The 20,024-nt window shown below is 35.9% G+C and overlaps 1 protein-coding gene across 2 annotated transcripts in view; it reads left to right on the forward strand.

Annotated features, from left to right (window-relative positions):
* Lrig2 (leucine rich repeats and immunoglobulin like domains 2) overlaps positions 1-20,024 on the forward strand; it is a 48,681-nt gene that overhangs the window by 5,027 nt on the left and 23,630 nt on the right. For both annotated transcript variants that reach the window (XM_026394148.2, XM_026394149.2), the window contains exons 2-10: positions 10,027-10,092; positions 12,374-12,448; positions 12,553-12,687; positions 13,615-13,758; positions 13,881-14,024; positions 15,148-15,291; positions 15,497-15,640; positions 18,768-18,848; positions 19,786-19,857. In XM_026394148.2, the coding sequence (XP_026249933.1) occupies positions 10,027-10,092; positions 12,374-12,448; positions 12,553-12,687; positions 13,615-13,758; positions 13,881-14,024; positions 15,148-15,291; positions 15,497-15,640; positions 18,768-18,848; positions 19,786-19,857 (1,005 nt within the window). The remainder of the gene's footprint in view (positions 1-10,026; positions 10,093-12,373; positions 12,449-12,552; positions 12,688-13,614; positions 13,759-13,880; positions 14,025-15,147; positions 15,292-15,496; positions 15,641-18,767; positions 18,849-19,785; positions 19,858-20,024) is intronic.

A 20,024-nucleotide genomic window follows, 5' to 3' on the forward strand; every position in this document is an offset into this window, starting at 1 on the left:
ATGTGTGAGACCAAACCAGAAGAATGCAGTAGTTAGTGTAAGTTTTATCTTGTAAACCAGTTTTTTTTTTTTTTAAGGGCGCGTTGTGTTCTTTACCTCTGCTTTTATTGCTCTTCCCCAGCCTTTCCAAAAAAATGAGACTGTAATTATTTGTAACAATTGCCAGAATAACTAGTGGTGAGTTTAAATTTAAACTGAGCAATAATAGTGAACTGTGGTGAATCTAGATTTGTAACTAAATGCTTCTTAATTTGGGGTTTCTCTTTCACATTTTGGTTTTATTTATCTACTTCAAATTTATTATGATGATTTGCTTATATAATAAAAATTTTGGCAGGATGCAGCAGAAAGAGCATACCATAAATGTTGCTTGCTTGAGGAGATATTGGATGTGGTGCCAGGTTAGACTATGGGTATTAAGGAGTGATGGATTACTTTAATAATGAGAAACCCAGCTGATGCTTGGCTTTGTAACTATACCTTCTCCATCAGTGTTGTAAATGATAAGATGATTTGTTTTAATATCCATCCACTTGTAAAAATCTGTATAACTGAATTATAAAATAGTGATGCAGAGGTGTGATACTCAGAAAATGCTCACTAATGATAATGGCTTTCCATTTTCATTTCCATGTCATAGCTTTCTGTCTATTTTTGTGTAAAAGCAACTATATTAGTTCCACTTTTTTTTTTTTTCTTTTCCTTTTTGGTATGGAGATTGAATTGGGGGGGGCACTCAACCATTGAGCCACATCCCCAGCCCTATTTTGTATTTTATTTAGAGACAGGGTCTCATTGAGTTGCTTAGCGCCTCAGCAACAGAGAGGCTGTCTTTAAACTCTAGATTCTCCTGCCTCAGCCTCAAGAGCCACTGGGATTATAGGCCTGCACCACTGCACCTGGCATTCTGCTATTTTTGAACTGTTATTCTAAATGGGAAGGGAAGACAGATACTAAAAATATGGATTGGGGTAATATGCTATGGCTCACTATAGATTTAGTTTTGTTAACTTGAAATTTGAGGGCCAGACACTGGGTTTGTAAGTGGAATTTACTACTTCATAAATCAGTCTGAAAACGGTCTGGAGTGTTTGTATTTTCTACTTTTTTCTGAGATATATATTACAGATAGGAAAATAAGAGATCATGTAGTTATTGAGTTTTTCTTTGTGATAATTTGGTTAATTTATGGCATCATTCTGAAAGCGTTCTGTAGGAAGATTTCTTTTTCCTTTTAATTGTAAGACTGTGATTGAACCCAGGGACTGATGCATGCTAGACAAGCACTCTGCCACTGACCCACATCCCTACCTTATAGGAAGAATTCTAATCTTAGAAAAGTAACAATTAAAATTTGCCCGGTTCAATGGTGTATTCATGTCTGCCTGTAATCCCAGGGACTGGGGAGGCTGATACAGGAAAATTGCAAATTTGATGCCAGCCTCAGCACCTTAGCCACCCTCTCAGCAACTTGGCAAGATGCTGTCTCTAAAATTAAAAAAAAAAAATTATAAAGGGCTGGTATGTAGCTCAGTGGTAGAGTGTCCCTGGGTTTAATCCCTAGTACCACCACCAACAAAAATATCCTATTTTGCTGGCACATTCTGAGAAGGTAGATTAAAAAAAAATAATAAAACATGGCTCTTTGTTCAGTGTTTATAATACTTTCTTTAAAGTTTTTTAGATTTTTAAATTTTTGGTACTGGGGATTGAACCCAGGGCCTTGTGCATGCAAGCACTTAAAGTTTGTTTTTAAATAAAGTAATACTGGAGCTGGGGCTGTAGCTCAGTGGCAGAGCACTTGCCTAGCATGCATGTTGGCACTGGGTTCAATCCTCAGTACCACATAAAAATAAACAAATAAAGGCATTGTGTCCATCTACAACTACAAAAAATTAAAAATAAAGTAATACTGTCCAGCCAGGCACGGTGCTGCATACCTGTAATCCCAGCTACTGGGAAGGTTGAGGCAGGAGGATCATGTGTTAGAGCCCAGCCTAGGCAATTTAGGGAAACTCTGACTCAAAAAATAAAAGGAATGGCTAGGTGCACAGTGGTACATGCCTGTACTCCCAGTGGCTTGGGAGGCTGAGGCAGGAAGATTGCAAATTCATAGGCAGCCTCAGCAATTTAGCAAGACCCGGTGGTTAAGTTCTTTAAAAACAACAACAACAACAACAACAACAAAAAACACATGAGCACTTTGTATAAATATGTGTTTTTTTTAAAACTGGCTGCAGAGATTTGTATATGGAATTTTTGTAAGTAATTTAACTGATCTTCTAGCCTTATTCTGTATGCTAGGCATTTTTACTATAACGTGTCTGTAATTTTGTACATTTGGTGTCCTTTAGGCCTCTTGTATTTGGTTTTCCAATTCATTCTTTATGCTTGGGAAATTTTCTGATATTATTTCATTGAAGAGATTAAGCATTCTTTTGGTTTGAATCTCTGAACCTTCCTCTAACCCAATAAATCTTAAATTTGGTCTTTTGTTGGTATTCCATAATTCTTGAATGTTCTGTTCCTGGTTTCTTACCATCTTCACTGTGAGGTCAACTTTATTTTCAAGATTGTATATTTTGTCTTCATTTTCTGAGGTTCTGTCTTCCAAGTGATCTAGTCTGTTGGTGATGGTATCTATTGAGTTTTTTAATTGGCTTATTGTTTCTTTGAATTCGAGGATTTCTGTTTTTTTTTTTTTTTCCCAGAATCTCTGTCTCTTCCTTGAAGTAATCTCTTGCAACCTGTATTTGCTCTCTTATCTCTTTGTTGGTGTGATCCATTTTTGCCTGTATCTGCTCACTTAGGTTATTCTTTAATTCCCAAATCATTTTAGTTATATATATTCTAAACTCCTTCTCTGACATTTCACCTACTGCGCTATCTATGGATTCTATTGTTGTTGTATCTTGATTTGTTTGGAGCATTTTCCTCCCTTGTGTTTTCATAATGTCTATGTGTCTTCCTCTCTCGTAGTATAGATCTGAGGTATTACAGCTCTTGCCTTATTATCTTATAATGTGCCTACAGGTAATACCTCATTTTTAAGGGAGAGATCGATATTATAGCACTCAATATACCCAACGTGCAGCCATATATCAGTCAACTTCTATTTTTACATTTACAGTTTTGCCACTATAAACAGAAATGATGGGTTTGGTTATCTTCAACTATATGATCAGTAGATTTTCAGCTATATGATCAATGGTTTACAGTTTCTGATGGTGGAAGCAGGGACTTGGGGGTTGGCTGAGATGTTTATGAGATAGGATTTAAGAATATGGAGGTGTTAGATTAGAAGACCAGTAAGGGGGTAATCATAGGAAGTTGGCTGTTAGTAGGAGAAATAAGAAATAGGCAACCCTATGCAAGACTCCCTGTTACCTCAGCAAAAGGATAACTGTTAGCACCCCTAGTAGAGAAAGCTCTGGTGCAGCCAGACCACAGGGACCTTTGTGACGTCTTACCAGGACCTTATTGTTGTCTCTCTTTCTGTTTTGTTTTTTTTTAATTAGTTGTAAAATGGACACCTACCTTTTCCTTGTTTGTTTATTTTTATGTGGTGCTGAGGATCTAACCCGGTACCTCTTACATGCAAGGCAAGCGTTCCACTGCTGAACCACAACCCCAGCCCTGTTGTCTCTTGATAGAAGCAGCCATATTCCAGTTTTGTGGCAGTGGCAGTTTCAAGCCTGAATGTTTCCTGGGGTTGGGCTGTGGAGCCATGCTTTGGTGACTAAGGAACCCCAGTGCAGGGTGGCTCTACCTTAACTGATCTTGATAAGTATAGGTTTCCTTTATGGTTTTGCCAGTACTATAAATTCTTGGTAGACATCTTTTCATAATTATGTGGGTATATATGTAGATTCTTAGTAAGTGGTATCATTGGGTAATTCTGAATCATTAAATCTTGTGGTACAGGTATATACTTGAGTAAGTTGCCCAAATCTTTGGTGGGCTTATTATTGGCATCTTTATGATGAATCCAGAGTCAATACTTGGATTAGGACTTTAATAAGTTAATATAGGAGAATAGATGAAATTAATTAAGGTTTTACCTTGGCAAGTAGATTTTACCTACATTTCCAATAGATGAATACTTAGAAAAAAAGATATTGCTGGGTCATGTGACCTGTGTACTAAGCCTTCTATTTATAATCTCTTAACTTTTAGAGAAATCTGATAAAGTTGGTATTAATATTCTTATTTTTAAAATATTTATTTTTATGTGGTGCTGGGGATTGAACCCAGGACCTCACCTGTGGTAGGCATGTGCTCTACAGCTGAGTCACAATCCCAGCCCTTGATATTCTTATTTTTCCGTGTAAAAGAAGTTCAGAGATGCTGAAGTTCAGGACTTGCTGAAGGTCCCAGAACTAGGTGTGCAAGACTGTTCTTAAATGATTATGTAGAGACCCTGGGGACATAGTTCAGTGGTAGAGCGCTTGCCTAATATGTGTGATGTCCTGAGTTCAGTCCTTAGTATCTTAGAAAAGAAAGTTTGTGTAGAATTTCTTTTCTTATTTTTTTTCTTTTGGCACTAGGGATTGAATTCAGGGGCATTTGGCCACTGAGCTGCATCCCCAGCCCTATTTTGTATTTTATTTAGAGACGGGGTCTCTTTGAGTTGCTTAGCACTTCACCATTGCTGAGGCTGGCTTTGAACTCGAGATCCTCCTGCCTCAGCCTCCTGAGCTGCTGGGATTATAGGTGTGAATAGAAATTCTGCACCTGACTAGAATTTCTTATTTTGTTGTTGATGTGTTGGTGAATTCCCCCGTGAAACAGTATTTTTAATCATTTAATGATTTTTAATAGTTAACCCAAGGACAGATAATGGAAAAATTAAAACGTGTCCCTTTAATTAAAAAAAATTCTCGAATATTCTAACGTCTATCTTCATTTTTTTTGGATTTATATAAATGTATTATAATGGGCTCAGTTGGTAGAGTGCTTGCTTTGCAAACACAAGGCCCATGGTTCAATCTCCAGTAACACACACACACACACACACACACACACACACACAGTATTGTAAAATGTATTGCAAATAATACAAATGAAAGATAGGATGTTTAATTCGGAATAGTGTTACACCTCATGCACTCTTCAAATCTTATTTATCCTGAAGATATTTACCCAGTGTCTCCAGTTATCTCTAGTTGAACCACATAGTGAAAATGCTTCTAGGAAACTCTCACTCAGATCTCATTTACTTCTAATTCAGACATTGCTCACAGGCATTGGGGTTTCCTAGCCTGACGATTAGAAGCAACAAATTAAAAACAAAGATAAAGAGCCACTATACAGAAAGGCTGACAGTTTCAAGAAGTGACAGCTTTTAGTGGAAAGTTGTTATATTAAAAATGGTAAAGGGAAAGCAAACCTATAAAAACAGGCAAAATTTTAAGCATTATTAGAAATTCTTGTGTTTAGTTCATTATACCCCATGAATATTCGGATCATCCGTATTATAAATCCCAGCATGGTAGTTGATTATGTAGTAAACCTGAGAATTAGTAGTAGATTTTGTGTGTGTGTGTGTGTGTGTGTGTGTGTGTGTGTGTGTGTCTCCTCATTGAATTCAGGGATTTTTTTTTTTTTTTAATATCAATGAGCCACATCTCCAGCCCTTTTTATTTTTTTATACTACGTTAAGGACGCCTCTGGCTCCACATGGTATTAGAACTTTATTCATCATTTATTGCAGCTGCATCCTTTTTTTAAAAAAAAAATATTTATTTATTTATTTTAGTTTTCGGCGAACACATCTTTCTTTGTATATGGTGCTGAGGATCGAACCTGGGCCGCACGCATGCCAGGCGAGCGCGCTACCGCTTGAGCCACATCCCCAGCCCCGCAGCTGCATCCTTGTAGATTAACATGAGTGGGAGCTAAGTTTACAACACTGAGACACATATCCATAAATTGTCAGATAAGTGATGTTAGAAAATAAAGTTTATTGACTTCTTACATACATTTTTTGGATATTTCATGGAGAAATAGTGAAAGTTATTTGTTTCAGGATTCTCACTTTAAAAACAATAGCTGGACATAGTGGTGTATGCCTGTAATTCCAGTGATTTGGGAGACTGAGGCAGGATTGCAAGTTCCAGGCCAGCCTCAGCAATTTGGTGAAGTCCTAAACAATTTAGTGAGACCCTGTCTCAAAATAGAAATAGAAAGAACTATGAATGTGGCTCAGTGATAAAGTTCCCCTGGGTTTAATCCCTAGTACCAAAACCAAACCAAAACAAAACCTAACAAAAAATAATAAAAGACAAACTGTCATTAGCATATGCAAAGTAAATGGAATTAATGCTTACACTTAGAGAAGAATGCCAGGAATCTCCAATCAAAAAGAAATATACAAATTCTGATCTATGAGTTTTATATCTGATATTTATAGCCTGATGTTTGAAGTCTTCAAATTTCAGTTTCTTCACCCTTTTTGAAGTGCTTATTTTAAAAGATAGAAGCTGAGCATGGTGGCCCAAGCCTGTGCCCCTTGCCAAGACGGGAGGATCCCTTGAACCCTTAAACTCATGTCAAGACCAACCTAGGCAAAATGTGGAAACCCAGTCTCAAAAAAGAGGTGATGGGCTGGGTGCAATGACACACACCTCTAATCCCAGCAACTTGGGAAACTGAGGCAGGAGTTTCCTTCCACCTCAGGTTTGAGGCCAGCCTCAGCAATTTAGTGAGACCCTATCTTAAAATAAAAAATAAAAAGGACTGACTGGGGACTTAGCTCTGTGGTAAAGTACCCTGGTATTTAAAAAAAGGAAATAGGAAAGACATTTATGGGAATAAGATTATGTCTGCTATGCATTACTGAAGTTAAGAAATAATCTTTCAGACTTCTTTCATCTTAGTATACTTTTTGTGATATTTTGGTGTATCGACAATATGATATATATAAATTTATTTTAGTGCCTTAAAGTACTAGTTATGTGGATTAAAAAAACAATGCTTTTATACTCCTGTTAGCACATGTCATATGATTAAATTCCAGAGTGAAATTTAGATATAAAAGTTAATCATTTCCAGTGAAGGGAAATAATGAAATTGATGTTGAATTTGTCTAGTTTTGGGATGATCCTATCTGTGAGAACTATAAATGTTGTTTTCAGAAAGAGAAAAAGACTGTAATATTGACAGTTTTTGTGGCACTCATAGGGCATAGCATATGGTCCAATAAATATTTATTGTAAGAATACCTGGGGCTGGGGATGTAGCTCAGTGGTAGAGTGCTTGCCTGGCATGCATGAGGCCCTGGATTTGATCCTAATAAGCACCAGCAAAAGAAAAAGAATACTTGATGATTAAATAAAGTCAAATAATTCTAGTTAGATATCTGGTATTTTGATAACTTAAGCAACTATACTGGTATATACCAATTGATACAATTATGTTGGAAGTTCACTTTTAGTGTGTTTTTGTTTTAGTTTTAGTTTTTGGTACTGGTGATGAAACTCGGGGCCTTGTACTTGCTAGGTGAGCCCTGTATCTCCGGCCCTAATATTGTTAAATCTCATTCAAGGAAGATTTGTTTCAGAAGGGTGCTGACATATGAGACTATTTCAGAGCATAAAACAACATTATACTGTAGAGAGGCTTGAAAATATTTTAGGTATCCTCTGGGTTTGGTTAAAAAGCTCATCATTTCTTCAAAGACACAGATTAAACTACTCTGCCTCAAATAGATAACTGGACAGTTTTCACTAATACTGAGTACAGAGTTATTTATATCATATAAATTGGGCTTAATTTTTTATTGCTTTATGTTTTCTTTAAAAATGATTGCCTGGTAAATGATTGTCACTGATGAGTTACATTCATGGGAGAATTCTTGGGGGAAAGTATGATCAAAAGTTGTGCTGCCAGGAAGATTGAGATTTTTTTAAGGCACTATGGAAATGCATTGTTGTGATTAAAATGAAAGCCCAAATTCTTAAGGGGAAAAGCTGCTAAATACAAGCAGTCATGGTATGTAGAATCTAGTAAACACCATGCTAACTAATAACATCCAGATGTTGTTATCTCTTCATTTGTTGTACCAGCCAATTTGGGGCAGAAATTGGAATATTTACAACAGTTGAATTTCTGCTACAGTTGAAATGCCACAAAACAACAAAACTTTTCACTTGTATGGAATTGTTTGTTGTTTAGTAGCAAATGTGTGTTGGATAAAGTATCCAAATATAAGATTTATTTATTTTTTGGTGCTGAGAGTTGAACCCAGAGCCTTGAATGTGCTAGTAAACACTTGCTACATCACTGAGCTACACCTGCAATCCTGAATATGACACTTTTATGTGGCATGAATTCATATGTGTGTGTGTGTGTGTGTGTGTGTGTGTGTGTGTATATATATCTTGTGTTTCCTATCACACCGCCGTATTCGTGAGTATCTTTGAGTTGCTACTTCATGACAGATATCTTGGAGTAAAAGAACTGTTTGGAACTGTTGTGAAAAAGTGATGATTTAACATAGCCTTAGTTATGTCATGGTGTAAATTAAGCTCTTGAATGAAAGTACCTAGATTTTCCAGATGCTCAGGCATGAATTTAGCTCAGAATAAATTGTTCTGCTGCGTTAGAGACATCGTTCAAACCTGCATGCATCTGCCAACTGCATGTGGTTGTCACAGTGAGACAAATTGATCTGTCATTTTCTCTAGTGTGTCCCTGTTGCTTGCCATATTGTAACCTATAGGACATCTCTTGGGCAGCTTGTGTGCCCTGATTCCACTTCAAAAGTCTTGTAAAGATGCCAGGGAACATCAAGTTGAATTTTTAAAAGCCAATTTAAATATTTAAACGTACAACTAACTTCAGTAAAATTTCTCCCATATCTAACAAACTGCTTGCTGGAGGTGAGATGGACTTTTGAATTTATGGTTCCCTACGTATTTGTTGTGACCTTATATTGACAAGTTATTGATCTCTCTGTGCCTCCTTTCTGTATTAGGAAAGTGAGGATTGTCAAAGTAATTGTTTTGTAAAGGAGCTGTTGTATGAATTTAGATAATTTTATATGTGTATATGTGTGCATATACATATATATTTAAATAAAGTGCATAGAAGACTGCTTGACACTTAATAAACATTAGCTGCCACTGTCATCTTCCTACCATAATTTGAGTAATAATTGGGTAATTATTCTGAAGCTAGAGAGCTCTTTATAGGAAGATTGCATCTCTCTGAAGGATGTGGTTAACTCCAATTTTAATATAGGAGTTTACCATATTGCCTTTTTTTTTTTTTTTTTAAAGAGAGAGAGAGAGAGAGAGAGAGAGAGAATTTTAATATTTATTTTTTAGTTTTCGGCGGACACAACATCTTTGTTGGTATGTGGTGCTGAGGATCGAACCCAGGCCGCACGCATGCCAGGCGAGCGCGCTACTGCTTGAGCCACATCCCCAGCCCTACCATATTGCCTTGTGAAATCTACCTTTCAATTTATTTACAGCTAATATTATATAACCACTGCAAGGGGATGAAGAAACTCACTAAGTAAAAGAAGCAAGGGACCAATAATGTGTAAATTCTGCCATTTGTAAAAATTTCTTGGTACATGTATAAAATATATGAAAGGCTGAATAAGAAACAGTGTGCAGTATTTTCATTTGTTATTGGGAAGGGGAATTGGTTGGATGGAAATAAGGGTGGGAGACTTTATTGTATTCTCTTTTATACTCCTTGGTTACTGAACCATGTAAATGTATTTCCTAATTACTAAAAGAAGAAAACAAAATTAAAAAGTAATATAGCTGTTTTGAAATTTAGATGAATTCTTATGGATAAACATTTCTTTTTGCCTGTATTCAAATTTAAGAGGACTTTTAAATTTTTTGGTTACATTTTTTTTTTTTTCTGTTTGTGGTGCTAGGGATCAAACCTAGTATATCTTCTGTATGCTAGGCAGGCTCTCTACCACTGAGTTATATTCCCAGTGCATATTGGTTTTTTTAAGTCTACTTTCCAAAAAACTAAGAGTGATATTTTGTCGTCTTTCAGGGATTTGAGCCATAATCGGTTATCTGACTGGAACATCAGCTTGGAATCACAAACTTTACAGGAAGTGTAAGTTTTTTTTTAATTTAATGTTAAATTCTTTGAAGGGATATAATAAAATTTGAATTTGGAATATTTAATCCAGTGATACTTCCAAAAAATTGAATGAAAAAAAATTTTTTAATTAAAAGAAATTGTTAGAAAACCTAAACTGTTGTATTTGACTTTGTTATTATCACACTCTCTGGGCATTGAGTTGGTGATTTCGAGTTGCAAATTGTATAGAAGTATTATTCTACTTCCCTGGGGCCCAAAGCAAGATTTTTCTCCTCTTCAGTGTAAATTTTATCTTTTTTCTTTTTGGCTGAGAGTTTAGCCAGTGAAACTGTGAAGTTTTTTTTTCTTTTTTTCTTTATATTTTAGCTGTAGTTGGACACAATACCTTTATTTTACTTATTTATTTTTATATGGTGCTAAGGATTGACCCTAGGGCCCTGCGTGTGCTATGCGTGTGGTCTACCGCTAAGCCACAACCCCAGCCCCTGTTATGTGAAGTTTTATAATATCTCAATATATCATGTGAGATGGAAGCAGCAGGTAGAGGATTTGGGGTATTATTTGAGAATATAGTGGTTGATATCATTTGATTTTCCTTTTTTTTTTTTTTTGTGGTGCTGGGGATTGAACCAAGGGCTTTGTGCATGCTAGGCTAGTGCTCTACCACTGAGCTGTACCCTAGCCCTTAATTTTCTTCTTAACTAAAGTTTTTCCTTTGATGAAATGTATCATTTTGGGATTTTTTAAAAAAATGTGAGTACTGGTTATTGCATTTTGATGTTCCCAGGGGTCAACTATTGAGGTATGTGGGCCTGTTCACCCCTGTGTTATATACTAAGCTAAATACCCTCAGATACCCTTAGTTCTGTTTCTTTTTTGTTTTTTGGTACCAGGGATTAAACCCAGGGGTGCTTAACTGAGTCACATCCCCAGCCCTTTTTATGTTTTATTTTGAGACAAGGTCTCACTAAGTTGCTTAGGACCTTGCTAAATTGATGAGGCTGGTTTTGAACTCATGACCCTCCTGCCTCAGCCTTGAGTCACTGGGATTATAGGTGTGCACCTCCACACGTGGCCTTAACTTTGTTTTTTGTCTTTAAATTCTTCATACTCTAGTGTCCCATGCCAGAGCAAACTGTGACCCTGAATCATTTCCTGGCCTTTGTGTCTATAGGCTGCTGGCACTGAAGCAGATTGTATTGTGGGGGAAAATGTTTCTTCATAGACAGGGCTAACTTCTTTATGCTCTGGTTTTTATTTTTATTTTTTTTTCTCCCCTTGATTCTAGGATTTGAACAAGGGGCAATCAACCACTGAGCCACATCCCGGCCCTATTTTGTATTATATTTAGAGCTAGGGTCTCACTGAGTTGTTTAGCGCCTTGCCATTGCTGAGGCTGGCTTTGAACTCATGGTCCTCCTTTCTCAGCCTCCCGAGCTGCTGGGATTACAAGCTTGTGCCACTTCGCTCGGCCATGAATTGTTTTTCCTGCATTGTTTTCTCCCTTGTCCCAAATATGCTGTTTCTAATTCGTTGTGATATTGAGTAAACATTTGACAAGTTTGTTAACTGAAAATATGCATTGAGGAAAGCCAGGAATCACTTTATTGGGAAGTGCATGAGCTTTATGCATGTATTTTATAACTTCATTTGGTTTCTTGTTTACTTGTGATTTCTTTTCTATATTCTATATTGTTGAGGTTGTTCAGTGATTGAAAACCAGGTTAATGAAATCTGATTGTATTAAATTTGTTCCTAAAACATTTGAGACAATCAGTTGAAAGAGCTGCTGGGAATGATGTTACATGTCATGTCATGTAAAATTAGTCATAGGTTCCATCATTGGTTGGACAAATTAATTTCATCTGTGGTCCTAAGCAATACTCCTTAACTTGAATAGCCTTAAATTTTGACTGTCATAAATGCAAAGAACTTTGCTGGTACTGAAAATGTTTAATGTGCAAAAAATTTTTCCCAGCCTTTCTTACATTGGTACCAATACTAAATCAACACTATGAAAAAAGTCCCTGCCCCTGCCATGTTGGGTATTGAATCCAGGGTCTAGCACATACTGTGCAAGTGGTCTACTTTTGAGCTATATCTCTAGCCCTGAAAAAAAGCATTTCTTATTAAAATCTTTAATTTCTCAACAAATAGATTTTATCTTAGTCTAATTCATTATAAGTTATAGGCTTTTTCAAATTTGGTGTCTTTACTAATTTGTATTAGTAAAGAATTCAAGAGATAGCATTTCCCTTGTTAAACTTTGAAATCTCTCTTTCCCCTTGCTTAGGAAAATGAATTACAATGAGCTAACAGAAATCCCATATTTTGGAGAACCAACATCTAATATCACTCTACTTTCATTGTAAGTAATTAAAATTTTAAATCTTTTACTTAAATTATGAATAGTACATAGCTTTTGGGGGGTGGATCATTGGCAGTAACTTCAATGTAATTTTTGTTTTGTAGAGTTCATAATTTAATCCCAGAAATAAATGCAGAGGCTCTCCAGTTTTACCCTGCTCTTGAGAGTTTAGACCTCAGCTCCAATATAATATCAGAAATCAAGGCATCTTCATTTCCTCGAATGCAACTTAAATACCTGTAAGTAAAATAGAATTTAAATTAGATTTGCCGTAGATTGTATTTAAGAAAAATTTTTATTTTTTAGTTGTAGTTGGACACAATACCTTTTTAAAATTTATTTTTATGTGGTGCTGAGGATTGAACCCAGGGCCTTGTACATGAGCGCTCTACTGCTAAGCCACAACGCCAGTCCCTTAGATTGCATTTTAACTGTTTATTGGTATCTATCTTCCTTAAATGTCTGTTATTTATTGTAATTTTCTATTTTAATTTTGTGACAGGGTCTCACTAAGGGGCTGAGGCTATCCTTTGAACTTATAATCTTCCTGCCTCAGACTCTGGAGTCACTAGTATTACAGGGACGTGCTACTGGCTTATTATTTTGGTATATGTGAAACAAAGCTCACTTTGGGTGTTTGGGGTTGTTGGTGTTGTCACCCCCCCACACCCCCACCCCAGACAAAGAGACACTGTGGTCAGAAAATATTGGTAGGCATCCAGGGTAATTTTTGAGATATATACTTCTTGAATTTTTTTTTAAGTCAATAGTTTTGTAAAAGGTAAATAGGAAGTAGTTTGTTTAACAGCTTACCCTATATAATGATGATTGTATATATATCATTGATTTCATTTACAAAGCATATTCACACACACTGCTTCATGCCAACCTAAATGAAGTAGGAGTGATTTGTGTGTATGTATGTATTGCTGGTGTTGTAACCCAGGGTCTTGCACATGCTAGGCAGGTGCTCTGCCACTGAACTACACCCCAACCCTGTCATAATAATTTTGTAGATAAAGAATAAAGCATTTAATTGATTTGTAAAGTTTGTATATAATTAAATGATACAGCTGGACTCAGTCGTAGTCTTTGGTCAGCTTTCCAGTGGTAGAATTTTTATTTTAGTTAATTTTTTTATTTTGCTGTTGTCTTGCTCATTTTAGGAATTTGAGTAATAATAGGATAACTACTTTGGAGGCTGGTTGCTTTGATAATTTATCCAGTTCCTTATTAGTGGTAAAGTTGAACCGGAACCGACTTAGTATGATTCCACCTAAGATCTTCAAACTACCTCACCTTCAATTCCTGTGAGTAACTAAGTGGATCGATTGTTAGAAAATTTTTCCTAGTGTTTTTTCTTTTTTGACTATTGTTAGAGCAATTCAGCAAACCAATTTTTCTAACTGTAAAACTTTTTTTTTTATTTAAGGGAACTTAAAAGAAACAGGATTAAAATTGTGGAAGGTCTTACATTCCAAGGGCTCGACTCCTTAAGATCTTTGAAAATGCAGCGGAATGGAATTAGCAAACTTAAGGATGGAGCATTTTTTGGCTTGAATAATATGGAAGAATTGTAAGTACTGAGAATTAGTATAGAGGATTTTAAGGAAAGGAGTCTTTCTGGGACTTTTTTGTACCAAATGGTTAAGATAGTTGTTTTGGGCTGGGGATGTGACTCAGTGGTCAAGGGCCCCTGAGTTCAATCCTCAGTACCAATAAATAAATAAATAAATAAACAAACAAATAAAGTTGCTTTAATTATACAGATTATACAGTAATTAGTAATTTCTCAAATTAGTAATTTCTCAGTTCTTTGATGAAATAAGTATACTTAAAGCTCTGTATGTCTGTGTGTTGGGGATTGAACCCAGGGTCTCACACATGCTAAATACACACTTAACCACTGAGCTGCACCCTCAGCTTTCACACAAAGCTTTTTATTGGGAGGTGGGCAGGGATTGAACTTGGGGGCACTCAACCACTTAGCCACATCCCCAGCCCTATTTTGTATTTTATTTAGAGATACGATATTACTGAGTTGCTTAGCCGAGGCTGGCTTTGAACTTGCAAATCTCCTGCCTCAGCCTCCTGAGTGCACCACTGTGCCCAGCCACACAAAGCTTTTAAGTTTTGTAGGCTTACTGGCATTTTTGTCATCATTCTTACAAACTTCTTATGTAAAAAGTTTGTATTCCCAAATTCTTTGAGGAAAATTATCAGAATTCATCTGTGAAAGCACGATCAAGGCTTGCCCTAGGAGAAAATGCCCGTTTATGAGGCAGCTCTGCAAATTTTAGAGTAGGGAGTGGTCTGACTGTTGAAACAGTTTAACAATTTAATGGTTTTGGCAGCTGGCATGGGGTGCTTTCTGATTGGTGGGTAAGGATCATGTGAATCAGCAGGACTCACCATTGGACGGCTCTTCTCGGGGATGGGGAGGTTAGTTTTTGGAGCCCGGGCGACTCCCAACAATCTGGAATACACTTAGCTTGTTGGTTTTGTAGATTTGATATTTTAGACAATCTTAATATGTTCTAGCACTGAATCTTAAGATAATATTTATTTAATAGGATTTATTGTATCACTTGGGTTGAGCAAGGTATATGTTTTTCTGAGAAAGACTTATTGAAGATTTAAAACTATACTTCTATTGACATGCTTTGTTTTGAAATATTCTCTTTTCTCTAATTCTACAGAGAACTAGAACACAATAATCTTACACGAGTGAACAAGGGGTGGTTATATGGCTTACGAATGTTACAGCAGCTGTATGTGAGCCAGAATGCTATTGAAAGAATCAGCCCTGATGCATGGGAGTTCTGCCAAAGACTATCTGAACTGTAAGTGTTGGATGGTATTTTTTTGGAGGCTGTGAGACTAGAATAGTTGGAATAAATCATTTCCATGGCCAGTAATGAGATCTAACTAACATTCTTTCCTAGAAGTTTGTTGAAAACTCTAAATTTACCATGTAAATATAGTAAGAATTTGTAAGTTGAACCAAAATACAATGAATTCCTTTCCTTCTATGTTTCCTGTTTTTAGTGATTTGTCTTATAATCAGCTGACTCGCCTGGATGAATCTGCCTTTGTGGGTCTGAGTTTACTAGAGAGATTGAATTTAGGAGATAACAGAGTCACTCACATTGCTGATGGTGTGTTTAGGTTTCTTTCCAATCTTCAGACACTGTAAGTTTATCCATTCTGATTTAAAATGAAATAAAGCAAGTTAATTCAGTCCACTAATCAGGGGATCTATTTATGTATGTTATATTTTTATATTTTGTCCTTCCCTCAGCCCATGATAGGAATAATAATCTTATTTGTCTTGGTATCCATAGATAAAACTTTTCCTATCATGAGAAGTTCATTTTATATTTTAATTCTGAGTTAACACATAAATAGCAAAGCCTGTCTTATAGAACCAGTTGCTGTGTTATAAAACATAGTTGTTGGGATCAAGAATGCAGTCATTTTCTTGTTTCTCTGACTTTGGCTGTATATCAGTTCTCATTCTGAGAAATGCAGGATGTATAGTGGGAGCAGTTCTTTCTGTTCTGTTACTAGTTTGCTGCATGACTTTCGGCAGAAGAAACTAACAATTATTATCTGTAAGTACCAGGAACTTTCAGATACTAGGTTGTTTCTGTTCTTTTCCATATTAGGTGGCTGAGGACTGAGAGATGAAAATGATTTGTTTAAAGTCATAATTTATAAATGTTTGGATCAGGATTAGAACCCAGGTCTATTTGACATGAAAGCTCATATATTTTATTATGAAATGAACAAAATCACTTAGCTTTTCCTGGGTATGTTTTTGTTTGTTTCTTCATATATGAAAGAAGAATTTAGAATTAAGTGGTTGCTAAAGGCAGTTTCAACCTGAAAATCCTGTGGTTCTGTAAGTTAAATGATTTGCCTTCATGGAATATAATTTTATTGAATGAAGAGGTATTTTAATGAAATATAGCATTCTCAAACATACAGTAGAATAAGAGAAAACAGAGTAATTAGTAGAATTTATAGATTAAGAAAAAAATTTTTTTAGGGGATATGGGGATTGAATTCAGGGCCTCTCACATGCTAGGCAAACACTCTACCACTGAGCTACATCCCCAGGTCTTTGTCTTGCATTTTGAGACAGAGGTCTCAATAAGTTGCCCAGCTGGCTTCCCACTTAACGATCCTCCTCCCTCAGCCTCACAAGTAGCTGGGATTACAGGTGTGGGCCTCCACACTCTACAGAATTTGTAGATTGTTAATAGTTTTTGAATAGGGGACTTTATGGTCATTAGTTTCACCATTGAGGATTTCAGAAAAGAAGTAGACTCACATCTGTGAGACCTAGCCATCAATGAGAAGGAAACATGATAATTTTGTGAAGATGTTTGTATACATGCACAGGTGTGTATGTGTGTATATATACATATCAATATGTATATATAGCAAAAGCGATTAAAGATAAATTTTTTTTTCAGAGATAATTTTTTAATATTTATTTTTTTTAGTTTTCGGCGGACATAACATCTTTATTTGTATATGGTGCTGAGGATCGAATCCAGCGCCGCATGCATGCCAGGCAAGCGCGCTACCGCTTGAGCCACATCCCCAGCGCAATATATATATTTTAACTTTGTTCAGAATTGTCCTTGAAAAGTAAAAAATTAATTTCCTTTTATATTCCTTTTTCCTGTATTATCAGAGGTGAAACTAGATTAGTGCAAGTTCAGAAATTTATATCAGATGCAGTTGCAGCTTTTTGATAATTCAAAGGATGGCAAACAGATTGTTTCAGTCTACTGCTGATGATTACTTTTAGATTCAAAGTTTAGGGGCTAGGTGCAGTGTTGCATGCCTGTAATCCTTGTTTCTCAGGAGGCTGAGGCAGGAGGATCGTGAGTTCAAAGCCAGCCTTAGCATTTTAGCAAGGGCCTAAGCAACTCAACAAGACCCTGGTTCTAAATAAAATATAAAAAAGGGCTAGGGCTGTGGCTCAGTGGTTAAGTGCCCCTGGGTACCCCCAAATTAAAGTTTAAGAAAGTAATTGAGGAAGTACGTGGTTTTCTAATGCCTCACAGAGATAGAAGGACCAAATCTGAGAAACTCTGGCTTTTAGCCCAATGCTTTTGAAAGAGTAGGTATAGGACTGGGATTGTGGCTCAGCGGTAGAGCACCTGCCTAGCATGGGCGGGACCCAGGTTCGATCCTCAGCACCACATAAAAATAAAGGCATTGTGTTTTGTCCATCTACACCAAAAAATAAATATTAAAAAAAAAGAAAGAGTAGGTATATTTGTTACTCAATTTTGTGAATGGTTTCTCTTAATACTTTATTGTGGAGAGGGTAAAGTCCTACCTGAGGAGTAGAGCCACTGGTGCTTTCAGTGTTTACTCCTTAGTAAAATAAAATGAACTCTGTTAGCTTTTCATTTTAAGTAAAGATGGGTAACCAAGAAGAGGGATCTACTACCTCCTTATTGTTATTCATACAGCTTTATGTCTTACAAAGCAGAAAGCTTTGTGCTTTATTTTTATTATAAAATGGCCTAAGGAAGCAAAAGTGATTAAATATTTTAAACTGATATTTCTTTTATCAGCACGTGATGTGGTATAATTGCATCTCCCAGCTGAGAATGGAACAGTAGATTTTAAAAGATCCATAGTTGTTTTTTTTTTTTTTTTTCTAAAAAAAAAAAAATACAGTGATTCTTCTACACACGGGTATGTCATTCTTGGTTCCCAGAGGGTGTGCTTAATTGCTCTTGAGCTATAAAGCTCTATATTGATATTATTCTTTGTCAGCCATTTCAAGTTTAAGGGCCCAGGGAAAGCCTTGGGTCACCCAGAAATCCCATTATTCTGAATCATATCCCTTGTATCTTGAAACTCTCCTTCTTTGGCAGGACCCTATCCATAATTTTTTTTTTTTTAGTTGTCAATGGACCTTTATTTATTCATATGCGGTGCTGAGAATCGAACCCAGGGCCTCACATGTACTAGGCAAGTGCTCTGCCACTAAGCCACAGTCTCAGCCCTATAATTTTAAATATGTTAACACAATTAGATACTGTTAGCTAGGAAGATTAGTGCTATTAGCAGGATGCCCAGCTTAATTCTTAGCTTATGAGAATCAGGTATTGCATGTTTATACAGATACACCTTTAAAGTATAATTGGGTCTTCATTATAAATAACTGTTAAAATAAGGATCAGTAGTATTAGCACATGTACCTTAACATTGTCTTGCTAGGATCCCGCTCAATGGCATGATGACTGTGTTGACTAACGTAACTTGTATTTTCCTGAAAATTTTCTAGAGACTTAAGAAACAATGAAATTTCATGGGCCATAGAAGATGCTAGTGAAGCCTTTGCTGGACTCACAAGTCTTACTAAATTGTATGTATTTATATGAAAGTGTCTTTTCAAGAACAAGTTGTAAATGTGATTGGATTTTGATATGGTCAGAAATTCTGAAAATTCTGGCCCCTCTGCTAATGAAAGGAGCTTTGTTATATATCAAGTAGTTTGTTTTTTTGTTTTTTTAGGCTGCCAAAATTTTTATTCAGATATTAAAGCATTTTGAGTAATAACTTATCCCACATCTCATTAAAAAGGGATATGGAGCTACGTTTTTTTTAATTAGTTGCTCAAGATAATACAATGATCTTGACATATCATACATTTGATTCAAATGGGGTATTAATTCTCATTTTTCCATGTGTGCAGATTGCAGGATCACATTGGTCAAGTAGTTTGTTTTTAATGGGGCATTTTTTGTTAGCAAAGCATTCCTATGAGCACTTAGAGAAGTTACTTATAGAACTTGAATTTCTATTCAAGTAAAAGAGATCACTGAGAAACTATAGTTGAACAGGAAGTGTGTTTAATCAAGTGAAATTTTTATAAGTTAATTCATCTAGAAGAATGAAAGAAGATTCTCTCATGTTGATTTTAGATCTTCCATGAGAAGAGTTTCTCCAAATGTTTACACTGGCTTAATTTCTTTGGCCTCATGATCTTTTGTTAAAGAGTGAGAAATGGGAAATTTAACCTATTTAATCATAAGAAAACTGCCAGTTTCTTAGTGGCCAGGATGGTTGTTCAGAAGTATTTCATTGAACTCCAGCATCTTAATAATAGAAGCTTGGATTGATTAATAAGTTCATAAGTTCTTAAAAATGCTTGTTCTAATCAAATTCTACACTCTGAATATGTGCAGTTTTTTGTTTATCAATTATACTTCAATAAAGCTGTTAAAATATTTAAAAAATGCATATTAAGCTTATTTTCACATTTTAAAGGTAAATGTCTAATGAATATAATTTTATTTCAGAATCTTGCAAGGAAATCAGATTAAGTCAGTTACAAAGAAAGCATTCGTTGGTCTTGAATCCCTTGAGCATTTGTAAGTTTTGCATAATTTACTCACTATATAAATAATCTTCACTGTTAGTAGAGACTGTCACAAGCATTTAAAATATTTATATAAGCCTAGTGTGGTGATATACACCTATAATACCTGTGATTTAGGAGGTGGAAGCAGAGAGGCTCACAAGTTCCAGGCCATCAGTA

The sequence above is a fragment of the Urocitellus parryii genome, chromosome 11 (genome assembly GCF_045843805.1).
Source record: "Urocitellus parryii isolate mUroPar1 chromosome 11, mUroPar1.hap1, whole genome shotgun sequence".
NCBI classification, from domain to species: domain Eukaryota; kingdom Metazoa; phylum Chordata; class Mammalia; order Rodentia; family Sciuridae; genus Urocitellus; species Urocitellus parryii.